The sequence below is a fragment of the Somniosus microcephalus genome, chromosome 15, assembly GCF_052327205.1.
Source record: "Somniosus microcephalus isolate GS21.2 chromosome 15, FLI_Smic_1.0, whole genome shotgun sequence".
NCBI lineage: Eukaryota > Metazoa > Chordata > Chondrichthyes > Squaliformes > Somniosidae > Somniosus > Somniosus microcephalus.
In genome coordinates, this window is record NC_141001.1 from 111,146,639 (window position 1) to 111,171,125 (window position 24,487).

The 24,487-nt window shown below is 44.1% G+C and overlaps 2 protein-coding genes across 10 annotated transcripts in view; one reads left to right on the forward strand and one right to left on the reverse strand.

Annotated features, from left to right (window-relative positions):
* Window positions 1–15,048, reverse strand: part of elp4 (elongator acetyltransferase complex subunit 4) — a 275,374-nt gene extending 260,326 nt beyond the window's left edge. For all 4 annotated transcript variants that reach the window (XR_015081043.1, XR_015081042.1, XM_086008282.1 and 1 more), the window contains exon 1: window positions 14,871–15,048. Coding sequence is in view for 2 of the 4 variants with exons in the window: in XM_086008282.1 (XP_085864408.1) it covers window positions 14,871–15,012 (142 nt within the window). In the remaining 2 variants the exon portion in view is untranslated. The remainder of the gene's footprint in view (window positions 1–14,870) is intronic.
* Window positions 15,049–15,097: 49 nt separating this feature from the next.
* Window positions 15,098–24,487, forward strand: part of immp1l (inner mitochondrial membrane peptidase subunit 1) — a 180,933-nt gene continuing 171,543 nt past the window's right edge. The window contains exon 1 of one of the 6 annotated variants that reach the window (XM_086008288.1): window positions 15,098–15,380. The gene's annotated coding sequence lies outside the window, so the exon portion shown is untranslated. Of the gene's footprint in view, window positions 15,381–16,890; window positions 16,912–24,487 lie in introns of those variants that run through there. The other 5 variants (XM_086008286.1, XM_086008285.1, XM_086008291.1 and 2 more) reach the window with 5 other exon arrangements.

Below are 24,487 nucleotides of genomic sequence, written 5' to 3' on the forward strand. Positions count from 1 at the left end.
CCTGGCACCAGGGGTGCTTCTGCTGCTCAAGAAGGGAGGAAAAAGAGTGGGAGAGCAATAGTGCTAGGGGATTCTATCGTAAGGGGAACAGATAGGCGTTTCTGTGGCCGTAGACGTGACTCCAGGATGGTTTGTTGCCTCCCTGGTGCCAGGGTCAAGGATGTCACTGAACGCCTGCAGGGCATTCTGAAGGGGGAGGGTGAACAGTCAGAGATCGTGGCTCACATTGGGACCAATGACATGGGTAGGAAGAGGGATGAGGTCCTGCAGCAAGAATTTAGGGAGCTAGGTAGCAGATTAAAGAGCAGGACCTCAAAGGTTGTAATCTCTGGATTACTCCCGGTGCCACGTGCTAGTGAGTATAGGAATAGGAGGATAGAGCAGATGAATGCGTGGCTAAAGAGTTGGTGCAGGAGGGAGGGCTTTAGTTTCCTGGATCACTGGGCCTGCTTCTGGGGAAGGTGGGACTTGTACAAGTCAGACGGGTTGCACCTGAACCAGAACGGGACAAATATCCTTGCGGGGAGGTTTGCTAGCACTGTTCGGGGGGGTTTAAACTAAAATGGCAGGGGGTTGGGAACCTGAGCAGGGAGACAGAGGAAAGGGAAACAGGGATAAAAGCAAAAGATAGGAAGGAGAAAAACAAAAGTGGCAGTCAGAGAAATCAACGGTTTAAATCAAACGTGGCCACGGTCAATAATAATTCTAATAGGTCTAAGAGCGTTAAGAAAAAAGCCTGAAGGCTTTGTGTCTTAATGCGAGCAGCGTTTGTAATAAGGTGGATGAATTGGCTGCGCAATTAGAGGTAAATGAATATGATTTGGTTGGGATTACGGAAACGTGGCTCAAGGATGGCCAAGACTGGGAACTCAACATCCAGGGGTATTCGATATTCAGGAAAGATAGGCAAAAAGGAAAGGGAGGTGGGGTAGCATTACTGGTTAAAGAAGGGATTAACACAATTGTAATGAAGGATATTAGCTCTGATGATGTGGAATCTGTATGGGTAGAATTGAGAAATACTAAGGGGAAAAAAACATTAGTGGGAGTGGTATATAGACCTCCCAACAGTAAGGCAGAGGTTGGGGATGGCATTAAAAGGGAAATTAAAGAAGCGTGCAATAAGGGTACAGTAGTCATCATGGGTGACTTTAATCTACATATAGATTGGGCTAACCAAATTAGTAACAATACTGTGGAGGAGGAATTCCTGGAGTGTTTACAGGATGGTTTCCTGGACCAATATGTCGAGGAACCAACCAGAGATCAGGCCATCTTAAACTGGGTATTATGTAACGAGAAAGGATTAATTAGCAATCTTGTTGTACGAGGCCCCTTGGGTCAGAGCGATCATAATATGATCGAATTCTTCATTAAGATGGAGAATGAAGTAGTTGACTCAGAAACTAGGGTCCTCAATTTAAATAAAGGAAACTACGATGGTCAGAGGAGCGAGTTGGGTAGGATTGATTGGGGAATGGTACTCAAAGGGTTGACGGTGGCTAGGCAATGGCAAACATTCAAAGACCGAATGGATGAGCTACAGAATTTGTTCATCCCAGTTTGGCATAAAAATAAAACAAAAAAGGTGACTCAACCGTGGCTAACAAGGGATATTAGGGATAGCATAAGATCCAAGGAGAGGACATATAAAAGGCCAGAAAAAGCAGTAATCCTGAGGATTGGGAGCAGTTTAGGATTCAACAAAGGAGGACAAAGGGATTAATTAAGAAAGGGAAAATAGAATATGAGTAAGCTAGCAGGGAACATAAAAACTGACTGTAAAAGCTTTTATATATAGATATAGGTGAAGAGAAAAAGATTGGTGAAGTCAAGCGTAGGTCCCTTGCAGTCAGAATCAGGGGAATTTATAATGGGAAACAAAGAAATGGCAGACCAACTAAATACATATTTTGGTTCTGTCTTCACAAAGGAGGACACAAATAACCTCCCAGAGATGCCGGGGAACATAGGGTCTGATGAAAGGGTGGAACTGAAAAAAATCAGTATTTATAGGGAAATGGTGTTAGGAAAATTGATGGGACTGAAGGCCGATAAATCCCCAGGGCCTGATAATCTACATCCCAGGGTACTTAAGGAAGTGGCCCTAGAAATAGTAGATGCATTGCTGGTCATCTTCCAGAACTCGATAGACTCTGGAACAGTACCCATGGATTGGAGGGTAGTTAATGTTACCCCACTATTCAAAAAAGGTGGTAGAGAAAAAGCAGGGAATTATAGACCGGTAAGCCTGACATCGGTAGTGGGGGAAATGCTGGAGTCTATTATAAAAGATGTAATAGCAGAGCACTTGGAAAGCAGTGACAGGATCAGACAAAGTCAACATGGATTTACGAAAGGTAAATCATGCTTGACTAATGTACTGGAATTTTTTGAGAATGTAACTGGTAAAATAGATAAGGGAGAACCAGTGGATGTGGTGTATTTGGACTTTCAGAAGGCTTTTGATAAGGTCCCACGTAAGAGATTAGCGTGCAAAATTAAGGCACATGGGATTGGGGGCAAGGTATTGACTTGGATAGAGAACTGGTTGGCGGGCAGAAAGCAAAGAGTTGGAATAAACGGGTCATTTTCCGAGTGGCAGGCAGTGACTAGTGGGGTACCGCAAGGATCGGTCCTAGGACCCCAGCTGTTCACAATATATATTAATGATCTGGACGAGGGAATTGGATGTAATATCTCCAAATTTGCAGACGACACAAAGCTGGGTGGGAGGGTAAGCTGTGAGGAGGATGTCGTGAAACTCCAGTACGATTTGGACAGGTTGGGTGATTGGGCAGAAACATGGCAAATGCACTATAATGTGGATAAATGTGAGGTTATCCACTTTGGTGGCAAAAACAGGAAGGCAGATTATTATTTGAATGGCAATAGATTGGGAGAAGGGGAAGTGCAAAGAGACCTGGGTGTTCTTGTGCACCAGTCGCTGAAGGTAAGCATGCAGGTGCAAGCAGGTGGTTAAGAAGGCAAATGGTATGTTGGCCTTCGTAGCAAGAGGGTTCGAGTACAGGAACAAGGATGTCTTGCTACAGTTGTACAGGGCCTTGGTGAGATCACACCTTGAGTATTGTGTGCAGTTTTGGTCGCCTTACCTGAGGAAGGACGTTCTTGCCATGGAAGGAGTGCAGCGAAGATTCACCAGGCTGATACCTGGGATGGCAGGAATGACGTATGAGGAGAGATTGTGTCGATTGGGCTTATACTCACTGGAGTTTAGAAGATTGAGAGGGGATCTCATCGAAACCTATAAAATTCTGTGAGGCCTGGACAGACTAGATGCAGGAAGGATGTTTCTGATGGCCGGGGAGTCCAGAACCAGGGGTCATAGTCTAAGGATAAGGGGTAAGCCATTTAGGACTGAAATGAGGAGGAATCTCTTCACCCAGAGAGTGGTGAACCTGTGGAATTCTCTGCCACAGAGGGCGGTGGAGGCCAGTTCATTAAATATATTGAAGAGTTGGATATATTTCTTAAGGCTAAAGGGATCAAGGGATATGGGGAGAAGGCAGGGGCAGGGTACTGAATTTGGATGATCAGCCATGATCTCATTGAATGGCGGAACAGGCTCGAAGGGCCGAATGGCCTACTCCTGCTCCTATCTTCTATGTTTCTATGTTTCTATACCCAAATCATAATGAAAATATTTTCATGTGATTTCATAACTATTCATCTGTACAAATGGAGGTTACGGTACTTTCTTCAAACCAGTTCCCCCTACAAATGAGTTCCATCTCTGCAATTATACTTGATCGAGCTACTTCAAGACACAAATATAATACTTCTTTCAGCAATGAGTCATGCAGTTAATATGAATTTTTAGCTCCATGACTCAACAAACAGACACCAAAGAATATAATACTTCTACTCGTTAATCATCAGCTGTTAGGTGGAAATAAAACCCACACTTATTGCTTCAATTCCTGATTTGATAGGATAAAAGTTTTGTAATAATTGATGAACAATGTAATTAAACCCAAGGCATGTCATGGATGGGCTTACAATACTGTGCCATTTGTTGCAACTCCAACAAAAGGAAACTGTTTATAAACGTACAACTTAGCGACATAAAGAAATGATTCTTAATTATTGTGCTACAATTCCAGTGCATCAAAATACTGGCACAATGGAAGAAAGAACACGTCACAAGCCCCAGTCCCACAGGGTATCTATTCTGCTGCAATACTGAATAGATGTTGGTCCTGGCTCAGTGATAGCAGTCTTGCCTGAGTCAGAGGGTTGTTGGTTCAAGTCTCACTCCAGAGACTTGACCACATAATCCAGGCTGACACTTCAGTACAGCACTGTGGGAGGTGTCATCTTTTGGTTGGGATGTTAAACTGAGGCCCTGTCTGCCCTTTCAGGTGGACGTAAAAGATTCCACGGCACTATTCCAAAGACGAGCCGGGGAGTTCACCCTGGTGCCCTGGCCAACATTTATCCCTCAACCAACACCTGATAAACAGATTATCTGATCATTATCTCATTGCTGTTTGTGGGACCTAGCTGGGCACAAATTGGCTGCCATGTTTCCTACATTACAACAGTGACTACATTTCAAACAAAGTACTTAATTGGTTGTAAAGCGCTTTAGGACATCCTGTGGTCGTGAAAGGTGCTATATAAACACAAGTCTCTTTCGTGTCTTTTGAATCAGTACCCTCGAGGGAGGATATTTAACATGATACACATTTCTTACTCAGATACAGGATTTTGCATATATCCTTACGTTACACCAGGTCGAGGGCAACAAATAACCTCAAGATCAATGATCTTCGTTGGAATTGCTTTTAGTATCTGGCACATTCTTTCAGTATGCATGCTTGAGGAGATGCACAGAGGTCATCAAGGTCTATGCACAGTAATATAACTGCGTTGATATTTTCTCCAGTGCTCGGGGCTCGGACAGCTGGCAGCAGTACAAAGGTAAATTTGTCAGATTCACTCAGGCCAGTGACCAAGAAGGCACAGTAAAAAATAAAAACAGATATTCTGAGCCACCAGCCTTAGCAAACCCAGCAAGATAATTTACGCCGTTTGTACCAGTTGCGTGAGATGAAATGAAATCATTGGGAGTGCTAGCATGGCACCACAGGAACATAAAGGCAGCTGAACTGAGGACATGTTACAATTCCACAAATCAGTTTGGAGAACAAACGGTACAAACTCCACAAAACGTGATTTTGCATTGCTGGGGTGGGGGAGGCAATTAGAACATAAGAATTAGGAGCAGGAGTAGGCCATACGGCCCCTCGAGCCTGCTCCACCATTCAATAAGATCATGGCTGATCTTTGACCTCAACTCCACTTTCCCGCCCAATCCCCACATCCGTTGATTCCCCATGAGTCCAAAAATCTCAGTCTTGAATATACTCAACGATTGAGCATCCACAGCACTTTGAGGCAGAGAATTCCAAAGATTCACGACCCTCTGAGTGAAGAAATGTCTCCTCATCTCAGTCTTAAAAGACCGACTCCTTATCCTGAGACTATGCCCCCCTAGTTCTAGATTCTCCAGCCAGGGGAAACAATCTCTCAGCATCTACTCTGTCAATCCTCCTCAGAATCTTATATGTTTCAATGAGATCACCTCTCATTTTTCGAAATTCCAGAGAGTATAGGCCCAATCTACTCAATCTCTCCTCATAGGTTGAGCAGGTTGGGCCTATACTCATTGGAATTTAGAAGAATGAGAGGTGATCTTATTGAAACATATAAGATACTGAGGGGGCACAAGGTAGATGCAGAGAGGATGTTTCCCCTCGTGGGGAAATCTGGAACTCGGGGGCATAGTTTCAGAATAAAGGGTCGCCTTTTTAGAACTGGGATGAGGAGGAATTTCTTCTCTCAGAGGGTCGTAAATCTGTGGAATTCTCTGCCCCAGAGAGCCGTGGAGGCTGGGTCATTAAATACATTTAAGGTGGAGGTCGACAGATTTTTGCAAGATAAGGGAGTGAAGAGTTATGGGGAGCGGGCAGGGAAGTGGCTTTGAGCCCTAGATCAGCCGTGATCTTACTGAATGGCGGAGCAGGCTCGAGGGGCCAAGTGGCCTATTCCTGCTCCTATTTCTTATGTAACCCTCTCATCCCAGGAATCAATCTAGTGAACCTTCAATCCCCCAAAACTCTTTCCATTCATTAGTAGATGTTAATTGGGCAGTAAAGATATTATAGAAACCCTCATGCTCCCCAAATGATAATCTTCTCAAACTTAGGACACCTGAAAATATTCATAAGCCAATTCATTTGAAAAGCACTGGAGCACGGAAGAAGATCCTCCCCTCCTCCATACTTAGAATTTGAATACTTATACATACAGGAAACACAATGAAAAGTCCTGCAAGAATCTCAAGCCACACAACCATGTTTCAACTCCTTCCACAGTAATTTAATGTGCCAGTGTGATCATGGAGATGAATCACATTCTGCTCACTTCTGAACCCAAGTTAAACAACTGATCCAACTCCGTGAGCTCACCATCCTCATGATACATAGTGAATCAGTATTTAGTCATGCCCTATTGGGCTCGGGCATCCTGTCTAAGGCCGGGTTTCCTCCGTTCAAAAGTCATAGTCAGGTCAGTCCTAAACAGGCTGTGCTACTTAAGTGGCAACTGGAGTTGTTAGATTTCAACAGAAAATAACTCTGGTACTGTAGTCTTCATTCCTCTATTAAGTACATTTTTTTTAAATGGACATCGTTAATGCACCCTGTATATCTGGAGAATTCAAGCTTCTCGTCTTTGTGGGATACTTACAATGGGGCCTCGCAGAACACATATAATGTTTATAATCCATGTTCGCATTAATTCGCATATGTCTCAAGCGCAAATACTAACAGTTCTTGGTTTTCTCATTTGGGATTTATCCACCAATGTACTAAGAAAATCCCTATCCAAATCGACAAGCCCCAAAATTCAAACAGGGCAAACCAGCGAAAGAGAAATACAACTGCAAGTTGCCTGGGCTTTGAGTGCTGCATTTCCAGAGTGGGAGATAGTCCTACGAGAAATGGGTTATAGAATCAATAGAAATTTACGACCAGCAGGAGGCCATTCGGCCCATCGTGTCCGTGTTGGCTGAAAAAGAGCAATCCAATTAGTCCCACTTTCCAGCTCTTGGTCCACAGCCCTGTAGGTTTCGGCACTTTAAGTGCATATCCAAGTACTTTTTAAATGTGATGAGTGTTTCTGCCTCTACCACCCTTTCAGGCAGTGAGTTCCAGACCCCCACCACCCTCTGGGTGAAAAAAGTTCTCCTCAAATCCTTCTACCAATTACTTTAAATCTATGCACCTTGGTTATTGACCTCTTTGCTAAGGGAAATAGGTCCTTCCTATCCACTCTATCTAGGTCCTTCATAATTTTATACACCTCAATTAAATCTCCCCTTAGCCTCCTCTGTTCCAAAGAAAACAACCTCAGCCTATTCAATCTTTCCTCAAAGCTAAATTTCTCCAGTCCTGGCAACATCCTCGTAAATCTCGTCTGTACCCTCTCCAGTGCAATCACATCCTTCCTGTAATATGATGACCAGAACTGTACCCAGTACTCTAGATGTGGCCTAACTAGTGTTTTATACAGTTCCAGCATAAAGGTTTACTTTTAAATGTTAAAGGCAATGGGAACGATGAATCATAACAGAGGAATCTTAAGTAACTAAGACTGCAAAAAAAATTCTGTAGGTGAAATCTAAATCTTGAACAGGTTTTCTAACCTACCAATATGAATTTAAACTATCTGTACCTTCAAACACTATTTTCATCACTTGTAATTCAAAAATAAACTGAGAACTTAATCAAATGTAGTTCTTTAAACATAATCTATCTTTATTATCAAAAATGTTGGGTCTATAAGAATACAAAATTGCATGAAAGCATAGGATTGGACAGCGTCTCCAGGTTTGCTAAAAAAACATATGGCCTTAATGATCATAGTTTGCACAGAGCAATCTGATTTCAAAACCAAAACAGAAATGCGTCATGACAGTTACCTGTCAACTTCACCATCAGTCTCTACAGGGAGCTCTAGATAAATAACCAAAATGAGGCGAATGCTATAAAATAGCTCACTGTATACATGTCCTGTAACACTGGACACAACCCCATGGCCAAGATCCACCCTGTCTTCCACCTGCTTCTTCTCTCCTCCGTGCTTTGAGCCCACCTACCTCCCACTTGCTCCTTCTCATCATAGGCACAGCTTTCCTCTCACCTGCTTCCCCAGTCCCTCAGGCACAGCCTGCCTCCCACCCGCCGCCAGCTCCCACCCATTGTCTCAGCGGCTAAGGCTCCCCTTGGAGCCACCTTATTTCTGCTTTGGAGTCAGGGGAGCAATCCCCGTGTCTAAGTCAGAGACACAACAACCTACTGCTCCAGACAGATATTTGAGCTGCCTGCACAGGCTTGGCCACCATTGGGACCAACCCATTAGCTGATTTCCTGGGTAAGTTCTGCCGCTTCAAAAGAAAAAAATGAAACTTAAAAAAAAATAGCAGGGTCCATGCTTTGCAATTGAGCTGGGCCCCATCCCATGACAGCTGTGCTGTTGTTTTAAACTCTTGCTCCCCGATATTAGGACTGCAAACAATGCGAGAGGCTTGCGAGTCTGAATTAAACAAATATTTCCCTTCACCATTATCTGGAATTTGTGCTATTTTTATGCAAAGCGAATTCAATGCACAAATGCAAGCTTAAAATATCAGTCAACAAATTCACACAAAATTAATTTTTAAAAACTCCCCCTGCAAAACAATTGAGCGAAAATTCTGATGATTTTGCTGATTCCTAGCGTTACTAATTTAAAATGGATGCGCAGCATTAAACACAACAAAATGCAGCACTAATTTACAGCACAGTGATACATTGTCTAACTGACTCTCATATCCATCCAGTCCAATTCACTGTTTCAAGCCTAACTTCGCAAATTTCTCACAATATTACACCATTGCTGTAATCCACAGAGGTTGGCTTAGTGTGAATATAGCGGTGAATGGAATTTATGTTATCGTTTTCTAAGCAGAAACATGCATATTCATTAATCACTTTATAAGCAAGAGAAATCAAAACTAGATACTGGAGCAAGTAATTAACAAATTTCACTGGATCATAAGAAAAACTTGCATTTATATTGCGTCTTTCACGACCACCGGACGTCTCAAAGCAGTTTACAGCCGATGAAGCAGTTTCTGAAGTGTAGTCACTGTTGTAATGTAGGAAACGCGGCAGCCAATTTGCGCACAGCAAGCTCCCACAAACAGTAATGTGATAAATGACTAAATAATCTGTTTTTTAGTGATGTTGATTGAGGGATAAATATTGGCCAGAACACCAGGGAGAACTCCCCTGCTCTTCTTCGAAATAGCACCACAGGATCTTTTACGTCCACCTGAGAGAGTAGACGGGGCCTCGGTTTTAACGTCTCATCTGAAGGATGGCACCTCCGACAGTGCAGCACTCCCTCAGTGCTGCACTGGATTGTCAGCCTAGATTTCTGTGCTCAAGTCTCTGGAGTGGGACTTGAACCTACAATCTTCTGACTCAGAGGCGAGAGTGCGACTAACTGAGCCACAGCTGACATCATGGCTGCCCTTAGCATTATGGACCTGCTTAGAAAATGGGAGGAACATTAAATAAACACAGAGAAGTCACTTTGGGTATAAAGGAGCTGTTATCTTTCTAAAGTTGAGTCTATCATTGTACAATGCACCTGGTTTTATAGATTCCCTGTTCATGTCTCGTTTAAAGAGGAAGTTTTGCTGTTTTATGGAGGGTGAATGAAATGACATTACAAACAAGTGACTCAAATACACAACTTCAGTGAAGCCTACACTATTATGTCATGTTTACATAAAAAAATTTGCCGACTGGATTTCAAGGTAAACAATACCCTGATGCTAATGGACCATCAGCACATGAATGCTGAGACTGGGAGGAAATAGAGATGTCAAATGCCATTTATTTGGATGCCCATCATGGTTGGATTTTAAAAGTGACCTACTTCATCGTAACCTCACTCTGTAAAGTCACACAAAGGCCAGACTGGGTAAGGACAGCAGGTTTCCTTCCCTAAGGACATTAATGAACCACATGGGCTTTTACAACAATCAGATAGTTTCATGGTCACCATTACTGATGCTAGCTTTTTATTCCAGATTTATTTAATTAGCTGAATTCAAATTCACAAACTGCCATGGTGGGATTTAAACTCATGTCTCCAGATTATTAGTTCAGGTCACTGGATTACATAGCCGCTATGCTACTGTACCCCGGATAGACAGGAGCAATGTAGGTTTTTCAGCCTGGAAAGGAGGTGATCTTATAGAGATACGAGTCAATCTCCTTTGGCATTGCACATGGAAAGCCAAGAACAAGTGACGTTGGATGAGGATGGGAGTGCTGCACTGTCGGAGGTGCCGTCTTTCGGATGATACCTTAAACCAAGGCCCCGTCTGCCCTCTCAGGTGGACATAAAAGATCCCTTGGCACTATTTCAAAGAAGAGCAGGGGAGTTATCCCTGGCGTCCTGACTAATATTTATCCCTCAATCAACATCCTCAAAAATGGATTATCTGGTCATTATCACATTGCTGTTTGCGGGAGCTTGCTGTGCGTAAATTGGCTGCCATGTTTCCTACTTAACAACACTGACTACACGTCAAAAAGTACTTCATTGGCTGTAAAGCACTTTTTGATGTCTGGTGGTTGTGAAAGGTGCGATATATATGCAAGTCTTTCTTTTTCAAAGAAAATGGAATAAATTTTACTGTTTAAATAATTTTCATGTCCCCTATGATTTTTCTCCTGGGTGTTTATCTTTAATTCCTGGAGTGTTGGCAACCCTTCACCGTCTAGATAGATAGACGATCTAAGATGGGGCTGAAGGGCCTTCCTCAGTTATCCTGTGTGCGAGTGAGTGAAGTTGCTCAGGCTCTTTTCCATCGTGAGGGGTGCTGCTTCAGTGACAACTAGAAAGAAAGACTTGCATTTATATAGCGCCTTTCACGACCATCGGACCACCCAAAGGGCTTTACAGCTAATTAAGTAATTTTTGAAGTGCAGTCACTGTTGTAATGTAGGAAACACAGCAGCCAATTTGTGCACAGCAAGCTCCCACAAACAGCAATGTGATAATGACCAGATAATCTGTTTTAGTGATGTTGATTTAGGGATAAATATTGGCCAAGCCACTGGGGATAACTCCCCTGCTCTTCTTCGAAATAGTGCCATGGAATCTTTCACATCCACCTGAGAGAGCAGACGGGGCCTCAGTTTAACGTCTCATCTGAAAGACGGCTCTTCCGACAGTGCAGCATTCCCTCAGTACTGCACTGGAGTGTCAGCCCAGATTTCTTTGCTTGAGTCTCTGGAGTGGGACTCGAATCCACAACCATTGTGACTCAGAAGCGAGAGAGAGTGCTACCCATTGGCTGACACACTGTGACGGTCACTATCAATGCTTTGGTGAGGGGTTTACAGTGTTTAGGTGTCAGCTGTGGCTCAGTTAGACTGGGTATTATGTAACTAGAAAGGATTAATTAGCAATCTTGTTGTACGAGGCCCCTTGGGTCGGAGCGATCATAATATGATCGAATTCTTCATTAAGATGGAGAATGAAGTAGTTGACTCAGAGACTAGGGTCCCAAATTTAAATAAAGGAAACTACGATGGTCTGAGGCGCGAGTTGGGTAGGATTGATTGGGGAATGTCACTCAAAGGGTTGACGGTGGATAGGCAATGGCAAACATTCAAAGACCACATGGATGAACTACAGAATTTGTTCATCCCAGTTTGGCATAAAAATAAAACAAAAAAGGTGACTCAACCGTGGCTAACAAGGGAAATTAGGGATAGCAAAAGATCCAAGGAGAGGACATATAAATTGGCCAGAAAAAGCAGTAAACCTGAGGATTGGGAGCAGTTTAGGATTCAACAGAGGACAAAGGGATTAATTAAGAAAGGGAAAATAGAATGAGAGTAAGCTTGCAGGGAATATAAAAACTGACTGTAAAAGCTTTTATAGATATGTGAAGAGAAAAAGATTGGTGAAGTCAAGCATAGGTCCCTTGCAGTCAGAATCAGGGGAATTTATAATGGGGGAACAAAGAAATGGCAGACCAATTAAATACATATTTTGGTTCTGTCTTCACAAAGGAGGACACAAATAACCTCCCAGAGATGTCGGGGAACATAGGGTCTGATGAACTGAAAGAAATCAGTATTAGTAGGGAAGTGGTGTTAGGAAAATTGATGGGATTGAAGGCCGATAAATCCCCAGGGCCTGATAATCTACATCCTAGGGTACTTAAGGAAGTGGCCTAGAAATAGTAGATGCATTGCTGATCATCTTCCAACGTTCGATGGAATCTGGAACAGTACCCATGGATTGGAGGGTAGCTAATGTTACCCCACTATTCAAAAAAGGTGGTAGAGAGAAAACGGGGAATTACAGACCGGTAAGCCTGACATCAGCAGTGGGGAAAATGCTAGAGTCCATTATAAAAGATGCAATAGCAGAGCACTTGGAAAACAGTGACAGGATCGGACAAAGTCAACATGGATTTACAAAAGGTAAATCGTGCTTAGCTAATCTACTGGAATTTTTTGAGGATGTAACTAGTAAAATAGATAAGGGAGAACCAGTGGATGTGGTGTATTTGGACTTTCAGAAGGCCTTCGATAAGGTCCCGCATAAGGGATTAGCGTGTAAAGTTAAGGTACATGGGATTGGGGGCAAGGTATTGACTTGGATAGAGAACTGGTTGGCAGACAGAAAGCAAAGAGTTGGAATAAACGGGTCTTTTTCCGAGTGGCAGGCAGTGACTAGTGGGGTACCACAGGGATCGGTCCTTGGACCCCAGCTATTCACAATACAGGAAACTTTGTGTTATCCGGAGGCTAAATGTCCGGCAAGCTCGAGCCACCAGCAAAAATCAGGAGCCATTTTGTTAGTTTTTTTTTCTTCTCGTGGCTTTTTTTTTTCTCCAACAGTCAGGCTCTGCAAAGTCTCTCTGAAGCTGTTTTAAGCGACAGAGACGCTTCCAAGGTACGGCCGACTGTTTAGAAGCTGTTGCCAGATACGGAGCTGAAAAGCTCCGTATGCTTTAACGTTAATGCTGGTTTGTCCGGCAGTTTTGAGGGAACGGCAACAGCTTGGTCCCGTCGGTGCCGGATAGCACAAAGTTTCCTGTATATATTAATGATGATCTTGACAAGGGAACTAGATGTAGTATCTCCAAATTTGCAGACGACACAAAGCTGGGTGGGCATGCATGTGTGCTGTGAGGAGGATGCCGAGAAACTCCAGTATGATTTGGACAGGTTGGGTGATTGGGCAGAAGCATGGCAGATGCAGTATAATGTGGATAAATGTGAGGTTATCCACTTTGGTGACAAAAACAGGAAGGCAGTTCTGAATGGCAATAGATTGGGAGAAGGGGAAGTGCAACGAGACCTGGGTGTCCTTGTGCACCAGTCGCTGAAGGTAAGCATGCAGGTGCAGCAGGCGGTTAAGGCGGCAAATGGTATGTTGGCCTTCGTAGCGAGAGGGTTTGAGTACAGGAACAGGGATGTCTTGTTGCAGTTGTACAGGGCCTTGGTGAAACCACATCTTGAGTATTGTGTGCAGTTCTGGTCGCCTTATCAGAGGAAGGATGTTCTTGCCATGGAGGGAGTTCAGCAAAGATTCACCAGGCTGATACCTGGGATGGCAGGAATGACGTATGAGGAGAGATTGGGTCGATTGGGCTTGTACTCGCTGGAGTTTAGAAGAATGAGAGGGGATCTCATTGAAACTTATAAAATTCTGACAGGACTGGACAGACTAGATGCAGGAAGGATGTTCCCGATGGCCGGGGAGTCCAGAACCAGGGGTCACAGTCTAAGGATAAGGGGTAGGCCATTTAGGACAGAAATGAGGAGGAATTTGTTCACCCAGAGAGTGGTGAACCTGTAGAATTCTCTACCACAGAAGGCAGTAGAGGCCAATACATTAAATATATTCAAGAAGGAGTTGGATATATTTCTTAAGGCTAAAGGGATCAAGGGGTATGGGGAGAAAGCAGGGGCCGGGTACTGAGTTTGGATGATCAGCCATGATTGTATTGAATGGCGGAGCAGGCTCGAGGGGCCAAATGGCCTACTCCTGCTCCTATCTTCTATGTTTCTATGTTGTTGGTAGCAGGTTGTCCAGAGACTGGAGTACAACAATCTAGGCTGACATGCCAGTGCAGTACTGAGGGAGTGCTGCACTGTCGGCGGTGCCATCTTTCGGATGATGAAGCGCTAAACCGAGGCCCCGTCTGCGCTCTCAGTTGGATGGAAAACATCCCATGGCACTATTTTGAACAAAGAGCAGGGGAGTTATCCCCAGTGTCCCATGCCAATATTTATCCCTCAAACATAAAAAAAAACCTGATTATCACATTGTTGTTTGTGGGAGCTTGCTGTGCGCAAATTGGCTGCCGCGTTTCCTACGTTACAACAGTGACTCCACTTCATTGGCTGTAAAGTGCTTTGGGATGTCCCGAGACCATGAAAGGCGCTGTAGAAATGCAAGTCTTTCTTTCTACCGAACCTAAATCTCAACCAGTTTACCGTCTCATCCGAATGACTTCCAGCACCTCCGACAGTGCGGCACTCCCTCAGCGCTGCACTGGGACTGTCAGCCTGGATTTTTTTGTGCTGGAGTCTCTGGAGAGGAACTGGAGCCCACAACCTTCTGACTCAGTGGCCAGAGAGTGTGCTACCCACTGAGCCACTGGCTGACACACTGTGGCTGAGGTGAGGGTTTTTTTTTAACTGTGTGTTTTTAAAAAATCACCCTGATTCCCCACTCCCTCCTGGGGCCGCACTGACCTATGAGGTAGTCGAGAGACGGCACCCCGGTGGAGAGCAGCAGCAGCTGCCCGCCGTGCAGCGACAGCCGGGTTCCCGGCACCGACGCCCGTTTGCTGCTTCGCGCCCTCGGCTGGAAGCTCGTGCCCGCGCGCGCCGCCATCTTGCCGCGGCCGTTTGCCGGGTTGCGTGGTGGGTAACGAAGGGGGGGGGGGGAAGAGGCGGGGCATGAAAAGCAGCACCAATCAAAAGCCCAGCCTCGGCAGTTCCACCCAGTCAGAGACAGCGTTACAAAGCGACAGCCAACAGCAAGGCGTGATAGCTTCGGTCCGATTGGACTCTTCGTCCACCACCTGAAACTGAGAGGTTCTACCCAATCAGAGACAGCGATACAAATCGACAGCGTCCGCAAGTCGTAAAAGCTTCGTTCCGATTGGCTCCTCCCCCCCTTTCATCGCCCCATGTCTTTGAGGGGAACGCACGGTTGACATTGTTAAAGCGATGAGTTTGTCTTTCGTTTAGGGGGAGAAGGTATAGATTTGTACTTTATTTTTTTTTTAAACATGTTTGAAAGCGATGTTATTGTTTTATACGTCCTTTTTTGTTTTATAAGAGTTGGACATTTAAAAAAACCGCCGGAACCTCCGAGTCCGCCGGGCAGTTACCAACTGTCAGCGGAGGTCGGCCGTTCCGGCGGTTGTTAGGCCAAATGCGCATGCGTGATGCTGCAGTGGCTGCTGGGAATATCGCTCAGGGGAACTACAAATCCCAGAATGCACTGGGGACTGTCAAGAGTGAGATTTCGGTTCAGTACAAAGAAAGACTTGCATTTATATAGCGCCTTTTACGACCTCAGGACGTCCCAAAGCTCTTTACAGCCAATGAAGTACTTCTTTTGAAGTATAGTCACTGTTGGTAATGTAGGGAAAGGTGGCAGCCAATTTGTGCACAGCAAGCTCCCACAAACAACATTCACAGAATCACACAGAAACCCCACAGTGCAGATAGAGGCCATTTCGGCCCATCGAGCCTGCACCGACACATATCCCACCCGATCCCTGTAACCCCTGCACCAACACATATCCCACCCTATCCCCGTAACCCCACGTATTTAATCCCCCTAACACTAAGGGTCAATTTATCATAGCCAATCAACCTAACTCACACATCTTTGGACTGTGGGAGGAAACCGGAGCACCCGGAGGAAACCCACGCAAACACGGGGAGAATGTGTAAACTCCACACAGACAGTCACCCGAGGCTGGATTCGAACCCGGGTCCCTGTGAGGCAACAGTGCTAACCACTATGCCACTGTGCTGCCCATTGTGATAATGACCAAATAATCTGTTTTTTTACTTATGTTCGGTTGAGGGATAAATATTTAGGTCAACTGAGTCGCGGCTGACACCTCCAACCTCGAGTAAGATTTAGGTTCAGTAGAAAGAAAGACTTGCATTTATATAGCGCCTTTTACGACCTCAGGACGTCCCAAAGCTCTTTACAGCCAATTAAGTACTTCTTTTGCAGTGTAGTCACTGTTGGTAATGTAGGAAATGCGGCAGCCAATTTTGGCACAGCAAGCTCCCACAAACAGCAATAATGACCAGATAATCTGTGTTTTAGTGATGTTGATTGAGGGATAAATATTGGTCCAGGACACTGGAGATAACTCCCCTGCTCTTCTTTGAAATAGTGCCATGGGATCTTTTACATCCACCTGAGAGGGCAGACGAGGTCTCGGTTTAACGTCTCATCCGAAAGATGGCACCTCTGACAGTGCAGCATTCCCTGCACTGGAGTGTGTCAGCCTGGATTTTTGTGCTCAAGGCTCTGGAGTGGGACTTGAACCCACAACCTTGAACAAGAAAATGTACAGATTGCAAGTCCTTTTTAAACAAGTAGAATTGGGTAAAGTTGACTGAGTGCATTTCAACAGTTGGATGTTGTGCAGTATAGATTGGAAGTGCGTTTAGACTGATTGAAAATAAAAACAGAATATGTTGGAAACACTCTGCAGGTTAGGCAACATCTGTGAAGCAAGAAACAGAGTTGATGTTTCAGGTTGGTGACCTTTCATCTGAGCTCTGATTGAGTTGCATTGATTGCAAGTCCTTTTAAACAGTTGGGATTGTGCAGCATAATTTGCAAGTACAATTAAACTGTGAGAATTGTGTAACTTAGATTGCAAGTCCTTTTTAAAAAAAAAAAAGTTGGGAGTTGTGTCGTGCAGACTGCAAGTCCATTTATGCAGATGGAGTTGTATTTTAAGAATGGCCTATATCAAGCCAAAGTAATATTTTTAATTCAAAACAGTCAGTGGCAACTAGTCCATCAGGTGTGTTCCAGTATTTAAAGAACGAAAGCAGATTAGTTTTCCAATGCTGGATTTTTTAACAAGATGATCAAAACTTGGGCTGGTCGCTCATGCACAAATACTTCACTCACATGCACATAAGTGAATGCGGAATGGAGCTATTTTAATTACCCTGCCTCATCTGGATTTGGACTGGGCAAAAAAGTTCTCGCCTTACTTTACAGGTCTTGAACTTGGCATGCATCAGAGTTATAGAAATGATTTGTTTTTGTCTTCACTGGGTAATATTGTTAGAAAAGACAGAAAAAAATGAATTTGTTCAGTAGGAATCCATATTTTCACATTTTGATGTTTATGCATTACTGTTGCAATGTAAAATAAGTTCAAGTAACCCAGGAACTCAGATGTATGGGCTTGAAAAGCCCAGTTTGTAGTTGGACCGTAAAAACAATTAAAAGAGCACCTAATTTACTGTATACAGAGAAAATCCATGAAATTTGAATATTTGTACTCTATGCTTTTCAAAGCAAAATGATCTGGACAATTTGTTGAAGCTATTTCATATTCAGTGCAGTTTTCTTTAAATTGTTTACAATTACATTTTCCTACAAAGTATTCTTCTAATCCATGGAATTCACACAGTAAATACTGAGCATCTACTGTGTGTATTTCTAGGATTACGAAAATATATTTTAAACATATACATTGTGTTTAATTAATCTAAAAGTGGCTTTTTTTATTCCAACTTGTTAATTTAGTTTAAAGTTTACTTTTAGGACTAAAATTACGCAGAGTAAACCTACTGAAAATAGCCTAGTGTAAAACCCTAGCGTTAGAATACATTTGAAAGACTACAGGGGTGAAATTCCACTTCTTCAGTTGCGCAAAACAGGCGATAATGAATCAGCAGCTTGTTTTACACGCCGCCCAATTTTTTTTTACGTTGAAGTCTCTTTCATTTTTGTTTCCTAATGTACTTGTATACGAATTCAATTTATTATACGGGTATTAATTCAATTCAATTCAATTTATTATATGGGTATTAATTCAATTCAATTCAATTTATTATACGGGTATTAATTCAATTCAATTCAATTTATTATACGGGTATTAATTCAATTCAATTCAATTTACTATACGGGTATTAATTCAATTCAATTCAATTTACTATACGGGTATTAATTCAATTCAATTCAATTCAATTTATTATACGGGTATTAATTCAATTCAATTCAATTTACTATACGGGTATTAATTCAATTCAATTCAATTCAATTTATTATACGGGTATTAATTCAATTCAATTCAATTTACTATACGGGTATTAATTCAATTCAATTCAATTCAATTTATTATACGGGTATTAATTCAATTCAATTCAATTTACTATACGGGTATTCAATTCAATTCAATTTACTATACGGGTATTAATTCAATTCAATTCAATTCAATTTATTATACGGGTATTCAATTCAATTCAATTTATTATATGGGTATTAATTCAATTCAATTCAATTTATTATACGGGTATTAATTCAATTCAATTCAATTTATTATACGGGTATTAATTCAATTCAATTCAATTTACTATACGGGTATTAATTCAATTCAATTCAATTTATTATACGGGTATTAATTCAATTCAATTCAATTTATTATATGGGTATTAATGTTGGTTACCTATGCAATTTTTTTAACATTTTGAAATGAACTACACAAAAATTATAATAGCATAATATATCAGAATCATAGAACCTTACAGCACAGAAGGAGGCCATTCGGCCTGTCGTGCCTGTGCCGGCTCTTTGAAAGAGTTGTCCAATTTAGTCCCCACACCCCTGCTCTTTCCCCATAATCCTGCAAATTAGTCCTCTTCAAGTACATGTCCAATTGCCTTTTGAAAGTTCCTCTGGAATCTGCTTCCACCACCCTTTCAGGTAGTGCGTTCCAGATCATAACAACCCTCTGTGCAAAATAATTTCTCCTCATTTCCCCTCTAGTTCTTTTGCCAATTGGAACATAAGAACATAAGAAATAGGAGCAGGAGTCGGCCATTCGACCCTTCAAGCCTGCTCCGCCATTCAGTAAGATCATGGCTGATCTTCTACCTCATCTCCACTTTCCTGCACTATCCCCATATCCCTTGATTCCCTTAATATCCAAAAATCAATCATTCTCTGCCTTGAATATACTCAATGATTGAGCATCCACAGCTCCCTGGGGTAGAGAATTCCAAAGATTCACCACCGTCTGAGTGAAGAAATTTCTCCTCAACTCAGTCCTAAATGGCCGACCCCTTATTCTGAGACTCTGACCCCTGGTTCTAGACTCCCCAGCCAGAGGAAACATCCTCCCTGCATCTACCCTGTCAAGCCCTGTAAGAATTTTGTATGTTTCAATGATATCACCTCTCATTCTTCTAAATTCCAGAGAATATAGGCCTAGTCTACTCAATCTCTCCTCATAGGACAATCCCCCCATCCCAGGAACCAGTCTGGTAAACCTTCGTTACACTCCCTCTATGGCAAGTATATCCTTCCTTAGGTAAGGAGACCAAAACTGTATACAATACTCCAGGTGTGGTCTCACCAAGGCCCTATATAATTGCAATAAGACGCCTTTACTCTTGTACTCAAATCCTTTTGTAATAAAGGCCAATATACCATTTACTTTCCTAATTGCTTGCTGTACCTGCATGTTAATTTTCAGCAATTCGTGTACAAGGACACCCAGGTCCCTCTGAACACCAACATTTCCCAATCTCTCACCATTTAAAAAATACTCTGCTTTTCTACTTTTCCTACCAAAGTGGATAACTTCACATTTCTCCACATTATATTTTATCTGCCACGTTCTTGCCCACTCGCTTAACCTAGCTATATCCCCTTGCAGCCTCTTTGCATCCTCCTCAATTATTAAATCTATGACCTCTGGTTACTGACCCACTTGCCAGAGGAAACAGTTTCTCCCTCATAATTTTGAATATCTCTATTAGGTCTCCCCTTAACCTTCTCTGCTCTGAGGAGAACAATCCCACCTTCTTTAATCTCTCCACGTAACTGAAGTCTCTCATCCCTGGTATCATCCTGGTAAACCTCCTCTGTACCCTCTCCAAGGCCTTGAAATCCTTCTTAAAGTGTGGTGCCCAGAATTGTACACAATACTCCAGTTGAGGCCTAACCAGAGATTTGTAAAGGTTTAGCATAACTTCCTTGTGTTGAATTGCAAAAGATAGGCCTGTGAATCAAAGCCTGAATCCTCTAGTCTTTAAATATATTACCCAAAGCTGTAGGGAGGGCTGTAGTACTAGAAACCATTCAAAGGATGTTTAGCTTCATGTATTAGGAAATATATGTAAAATGAACATTAGTACGATAGCAAAATACTGCAGATGCTGGATGAACATGTAGCATTTAGGTAGCTGCGAAGCATGATGGGATACTTGACCATCATATTAACCCTCTTAACCAAGTACAGGAAACTTTGTGTTATCCGGAGGCTAAATGTCCGGCAAGCTTGAGCCACCGGCAAAAATCAGGAGCCGTTTTGTTAGTTTTTTTTTCTTCTCGTGGCTTTTTTTTCCAACAGTCAGGCTCTGCAAAGTCTCTGTAGCTTAGCAACAGCTTCAGAGAGACGCTTCCAAGGTACAGGCTGACTGTTTAGAAAGCAACAGTGTTTGTTGTCAGATACGGAGATGAAAAGCTCCGTATGCTTCAACATTAACGCTGGTGTGTCCGGCAGTTTTGAGGGAATGGCAACAGCTCGGTCCCGTCGGTGCCGGATAGCACAAAGTTTCCTGTACTGTAGAAATAACATATTTACTAGACTCTTAGTCTCTGTCTTTGTTGTTATCAGTGTTACACAAGCAGTGTTTAATGCAGCTGACCTTCTGAGAGATAAGGGAAACTGAACTTCATAGGGAGTCGGTCATTTCTATCTCTGCCTCAAACACCTTATCTTCTTTTGTAATGTCTGCTCGCAACCAAAAGCGGACATTGTTTATCATCTCAAGAATTAAGCGACCTTGCTCACAGAAGCTAGAAACTGTTATGCTGTATGTCAGAACACTTCAGGGCGGCTCCCGACATTGAGTGACTAATCACGCCAACCAATAAGGGAGTGACGGTAGTGACGCTGTTTGTATGTGTACGCCTACTTTTGCAACCTAATGGGCGTTACCTATCGAAAGGTATATCAAGGCTTGTAGATTGTATTTCGTTGAGAGGAAAGGTTCGATTCTGGGGAAATCAGCCTCTCTCCCTTGTGCACAAGCTTTCTAGCTATTTACTAATAAAACCTTTACTCTATTCTCAATTCCATCTCCGTCTAGAGTTTCTCCGAATTCGAATCTAGCACTTGCTTTTGTATTCAATGCCCCTATATACAAAGCCAAGTATCCCATACGCTTTCTTAACTGTCTTATCAACTTGCCCTACCACCTTCAAGGATTTGTGAATATGCACCCCCAGGTCCCTCTGCTCTTGCACCCCCTCAAAATAGTACCATTTAGATTATACTGCCTCTCCATGCTGTTTCTCCCAAAGTGCAGCACTTCACACTTACCCGCATTAAATTGCATCTGCCATGTGTCCGCCCATTTCACCAGTCTGTCCATGTCCTCCTGAAGTCTGCGACTATCTTGCTCACTATTTACTACATTGCCAAGATTTGTATCATCCACAACACTTCGAAATTGTACTGCCCACTATACCCAAATCCTGGTCATTTATTTATTATATAGAAAAGTAATGGTCCTAATATCGACCCCTGAGGGACCCCACTGCATACTTCTGTAAGATCTTAATGATCTCTGAGTTCTTGGACAAGACACCATTAGGCAGCAGCCAGTATGTTTGAGCAATAGATCAAGATTTATTAAGCATACAGCGTAATAAACTTAATATTAGGCTGTGGCGGAGCCACCAAAGGAGTCAAAGCGGTTGTACATAATTCCTTTAACAGCAATGTAGTGACTGTCTGTGCCTGTACCTTTAATTGCACTGTTTGACTGTACAATGCCTAGTTACCTTTACAGCACGGTTTCAACATGATGACGTCATGCCGTTAGTCACGTGATGCCCCAATGGCGGGAAGAACGTGATGACGTCATGACGTAGGTCTCCTGATCAGAGGAACAGTCCTCGTGGGGCCCTCAAGGAGAGTAGACCTGTTATTGATGTGTTCCAGCAGTTTCCAGTTTAAACTCGTTTGATTTCATTAAAGTTCATTAATTTAATTACCTGAGTCGAACTCAGTCTTTTTGATAGGAACCTCCGTTCCTACGTTGGTGACCCCGACTTCTACGAACGATTTTTGTGGAAGATTCGACATGGACACGAACGCCGTCACGCTGAAACTGCCACAGTTCTGGGAGCAACAACCAGACGCCTGGTTCATCCAGGCTGAAGCCCAGTTCGCCATTCGGAACATCATCGCGGATCAGACCCATTATTATTACGTGGTCTCCGCCCTCGACAGCGCAACTGCATCACGGATCATCAGCCTCATCAGTAGTCCTCCTACTGACAGCAAGTATGATGCGATTAAGGCACGGTTGCTTCAGGTCTTCGGGCTATCAAAGTTGGAGCGTGCTCACCGGCTCATCACGCTGCCCGGCCTCGGGGACTCCAAACCGTCCGAGCTCATGAGCCAAATGCTCACGCTCTTGGGTGCTGAACCGGAATGTTTCATCTTCCGGGAGCTTTTCCTCTATCAACTGCCTGAACAGGTTCAGGCTGCCCTGGCCAGCTCCAACATTACTGACTGCGCCAAGCTTGCGGCCGAAGCCGATAAGATTTTCACGGTTACCCAGCAGTGCTGCGCGGCCACGAGGCGCCCACCCCCCACAGACGCGGTCCCGGTTTCTCCTACAGCGGGCTGGTGCTCCTACCACACCCGTTTTGGCGCGAAAGCACGATGCTGCTGTTCCCCCTGCAGTTTTTCGCCAAAAAATAACAAGAAGGCGCAGGCGGCGTCCCTGGCGACGGATGACCAAGTCTAACGGGCGTTCCGCGGTGGCGATGGCCGTTGGTTCTACGGGGAAACTCCTCTATATCACCGTTTCCCTCTCGGGCCGCCGTTTCCTTTGTGACACTGGAGCGCAGTGTAGCATTCTACCTGCGTCGAAGCTCGACACGCAGACTGGGAACCTCGGTTTTTCCCTCGTAGCGGCTAATGGCGCAGCTATTCGAACATTCCGAAAGCGGCGGGTCGAAGTCTGTTTCGGCGGTCAGCGCTTCTTTTGGGATTTCGTCACGGCTACAGTCTCACAGCCTATCCGAGGGGCAGATTTTCTGTGTGCCAACAGCCTACTAGTTGATGTCCGACACCGCCAGCTGATCAATGCGGCCACCTTCCACTCGATTCCGTGCTTCCACGGTACCTCCGTGGCGCGCTCCATTGCCTGTGCTTTCCCTCCTCCAGATGACTTCACGCGGCTCCTCGGGGAGTTTCCAGAGCTGACGAGGCCCACCTTCTCCTCTTCGGCGACGAAACATGGTGTTGAACATCACATCACCACTACTGGCTCCCCGGTTTATGCGCGGGCTAGAAGGCTCGAACCCGGCAAGCTTGCAGCTGCGAAGGCGGAGTTCGCCACAATGGAGCGGCTCTGCATCATTAGGCGATCGAAGAGTCCCTGGTCTTCACCTCTCCACATCGTGCCGAAACCAGGCTGCGGCTGGCGGCCATGCGGTGACTACCGACACCTCAACGACGCCACCACTCCGGATCGGTACCCAATCCCCCATATCCAGGACTTCTCGGCCCACTTGGCGGGAAATATCATCTTCTCTAAAGTCGACCTCGTCCGTGGATATCACCAGGTTCCAGTGCACCCACAAGACGTCCCGAAAACCGCAGTCATCACCCCTTTTGGCCTCTTTGAGTTCCTGCGGATGCCGTTTGGCTTAAAGAACGCGGCACAGGCGTTCCAGCGTTTAATGGGCTCCGTTCTTCGAGACCTGCGTTTCCTTTTTGTCTACCTTGACGACATACTCATCGCTAATGCTAGCAAGGAGGAGCACATCTGCCATTTGCGTTCCCTCTTTACGCGCCTCAGCCAACACGGTTTAATCATCAACCAGGCCAAGTGCCAGTTCGGCCTGCAACAAATCGACTTCCTGGGACATCACATAACATCGGACGGCGCCGTCCTTTTGGCGATGAAGGTTGAGGCGGTTACTTCTTTCCCGCGGCTGTCGACAGTCAAGGCCTTGCAGGAGTTCCTGGGGATGGTCAACTTCTACCACCGTTTCGTCCCCAAGGCGGCTCAAATCATGCAACCTTTGTTCGGGGCCCTCAAGGGCAAGTCCGGTAAAGACC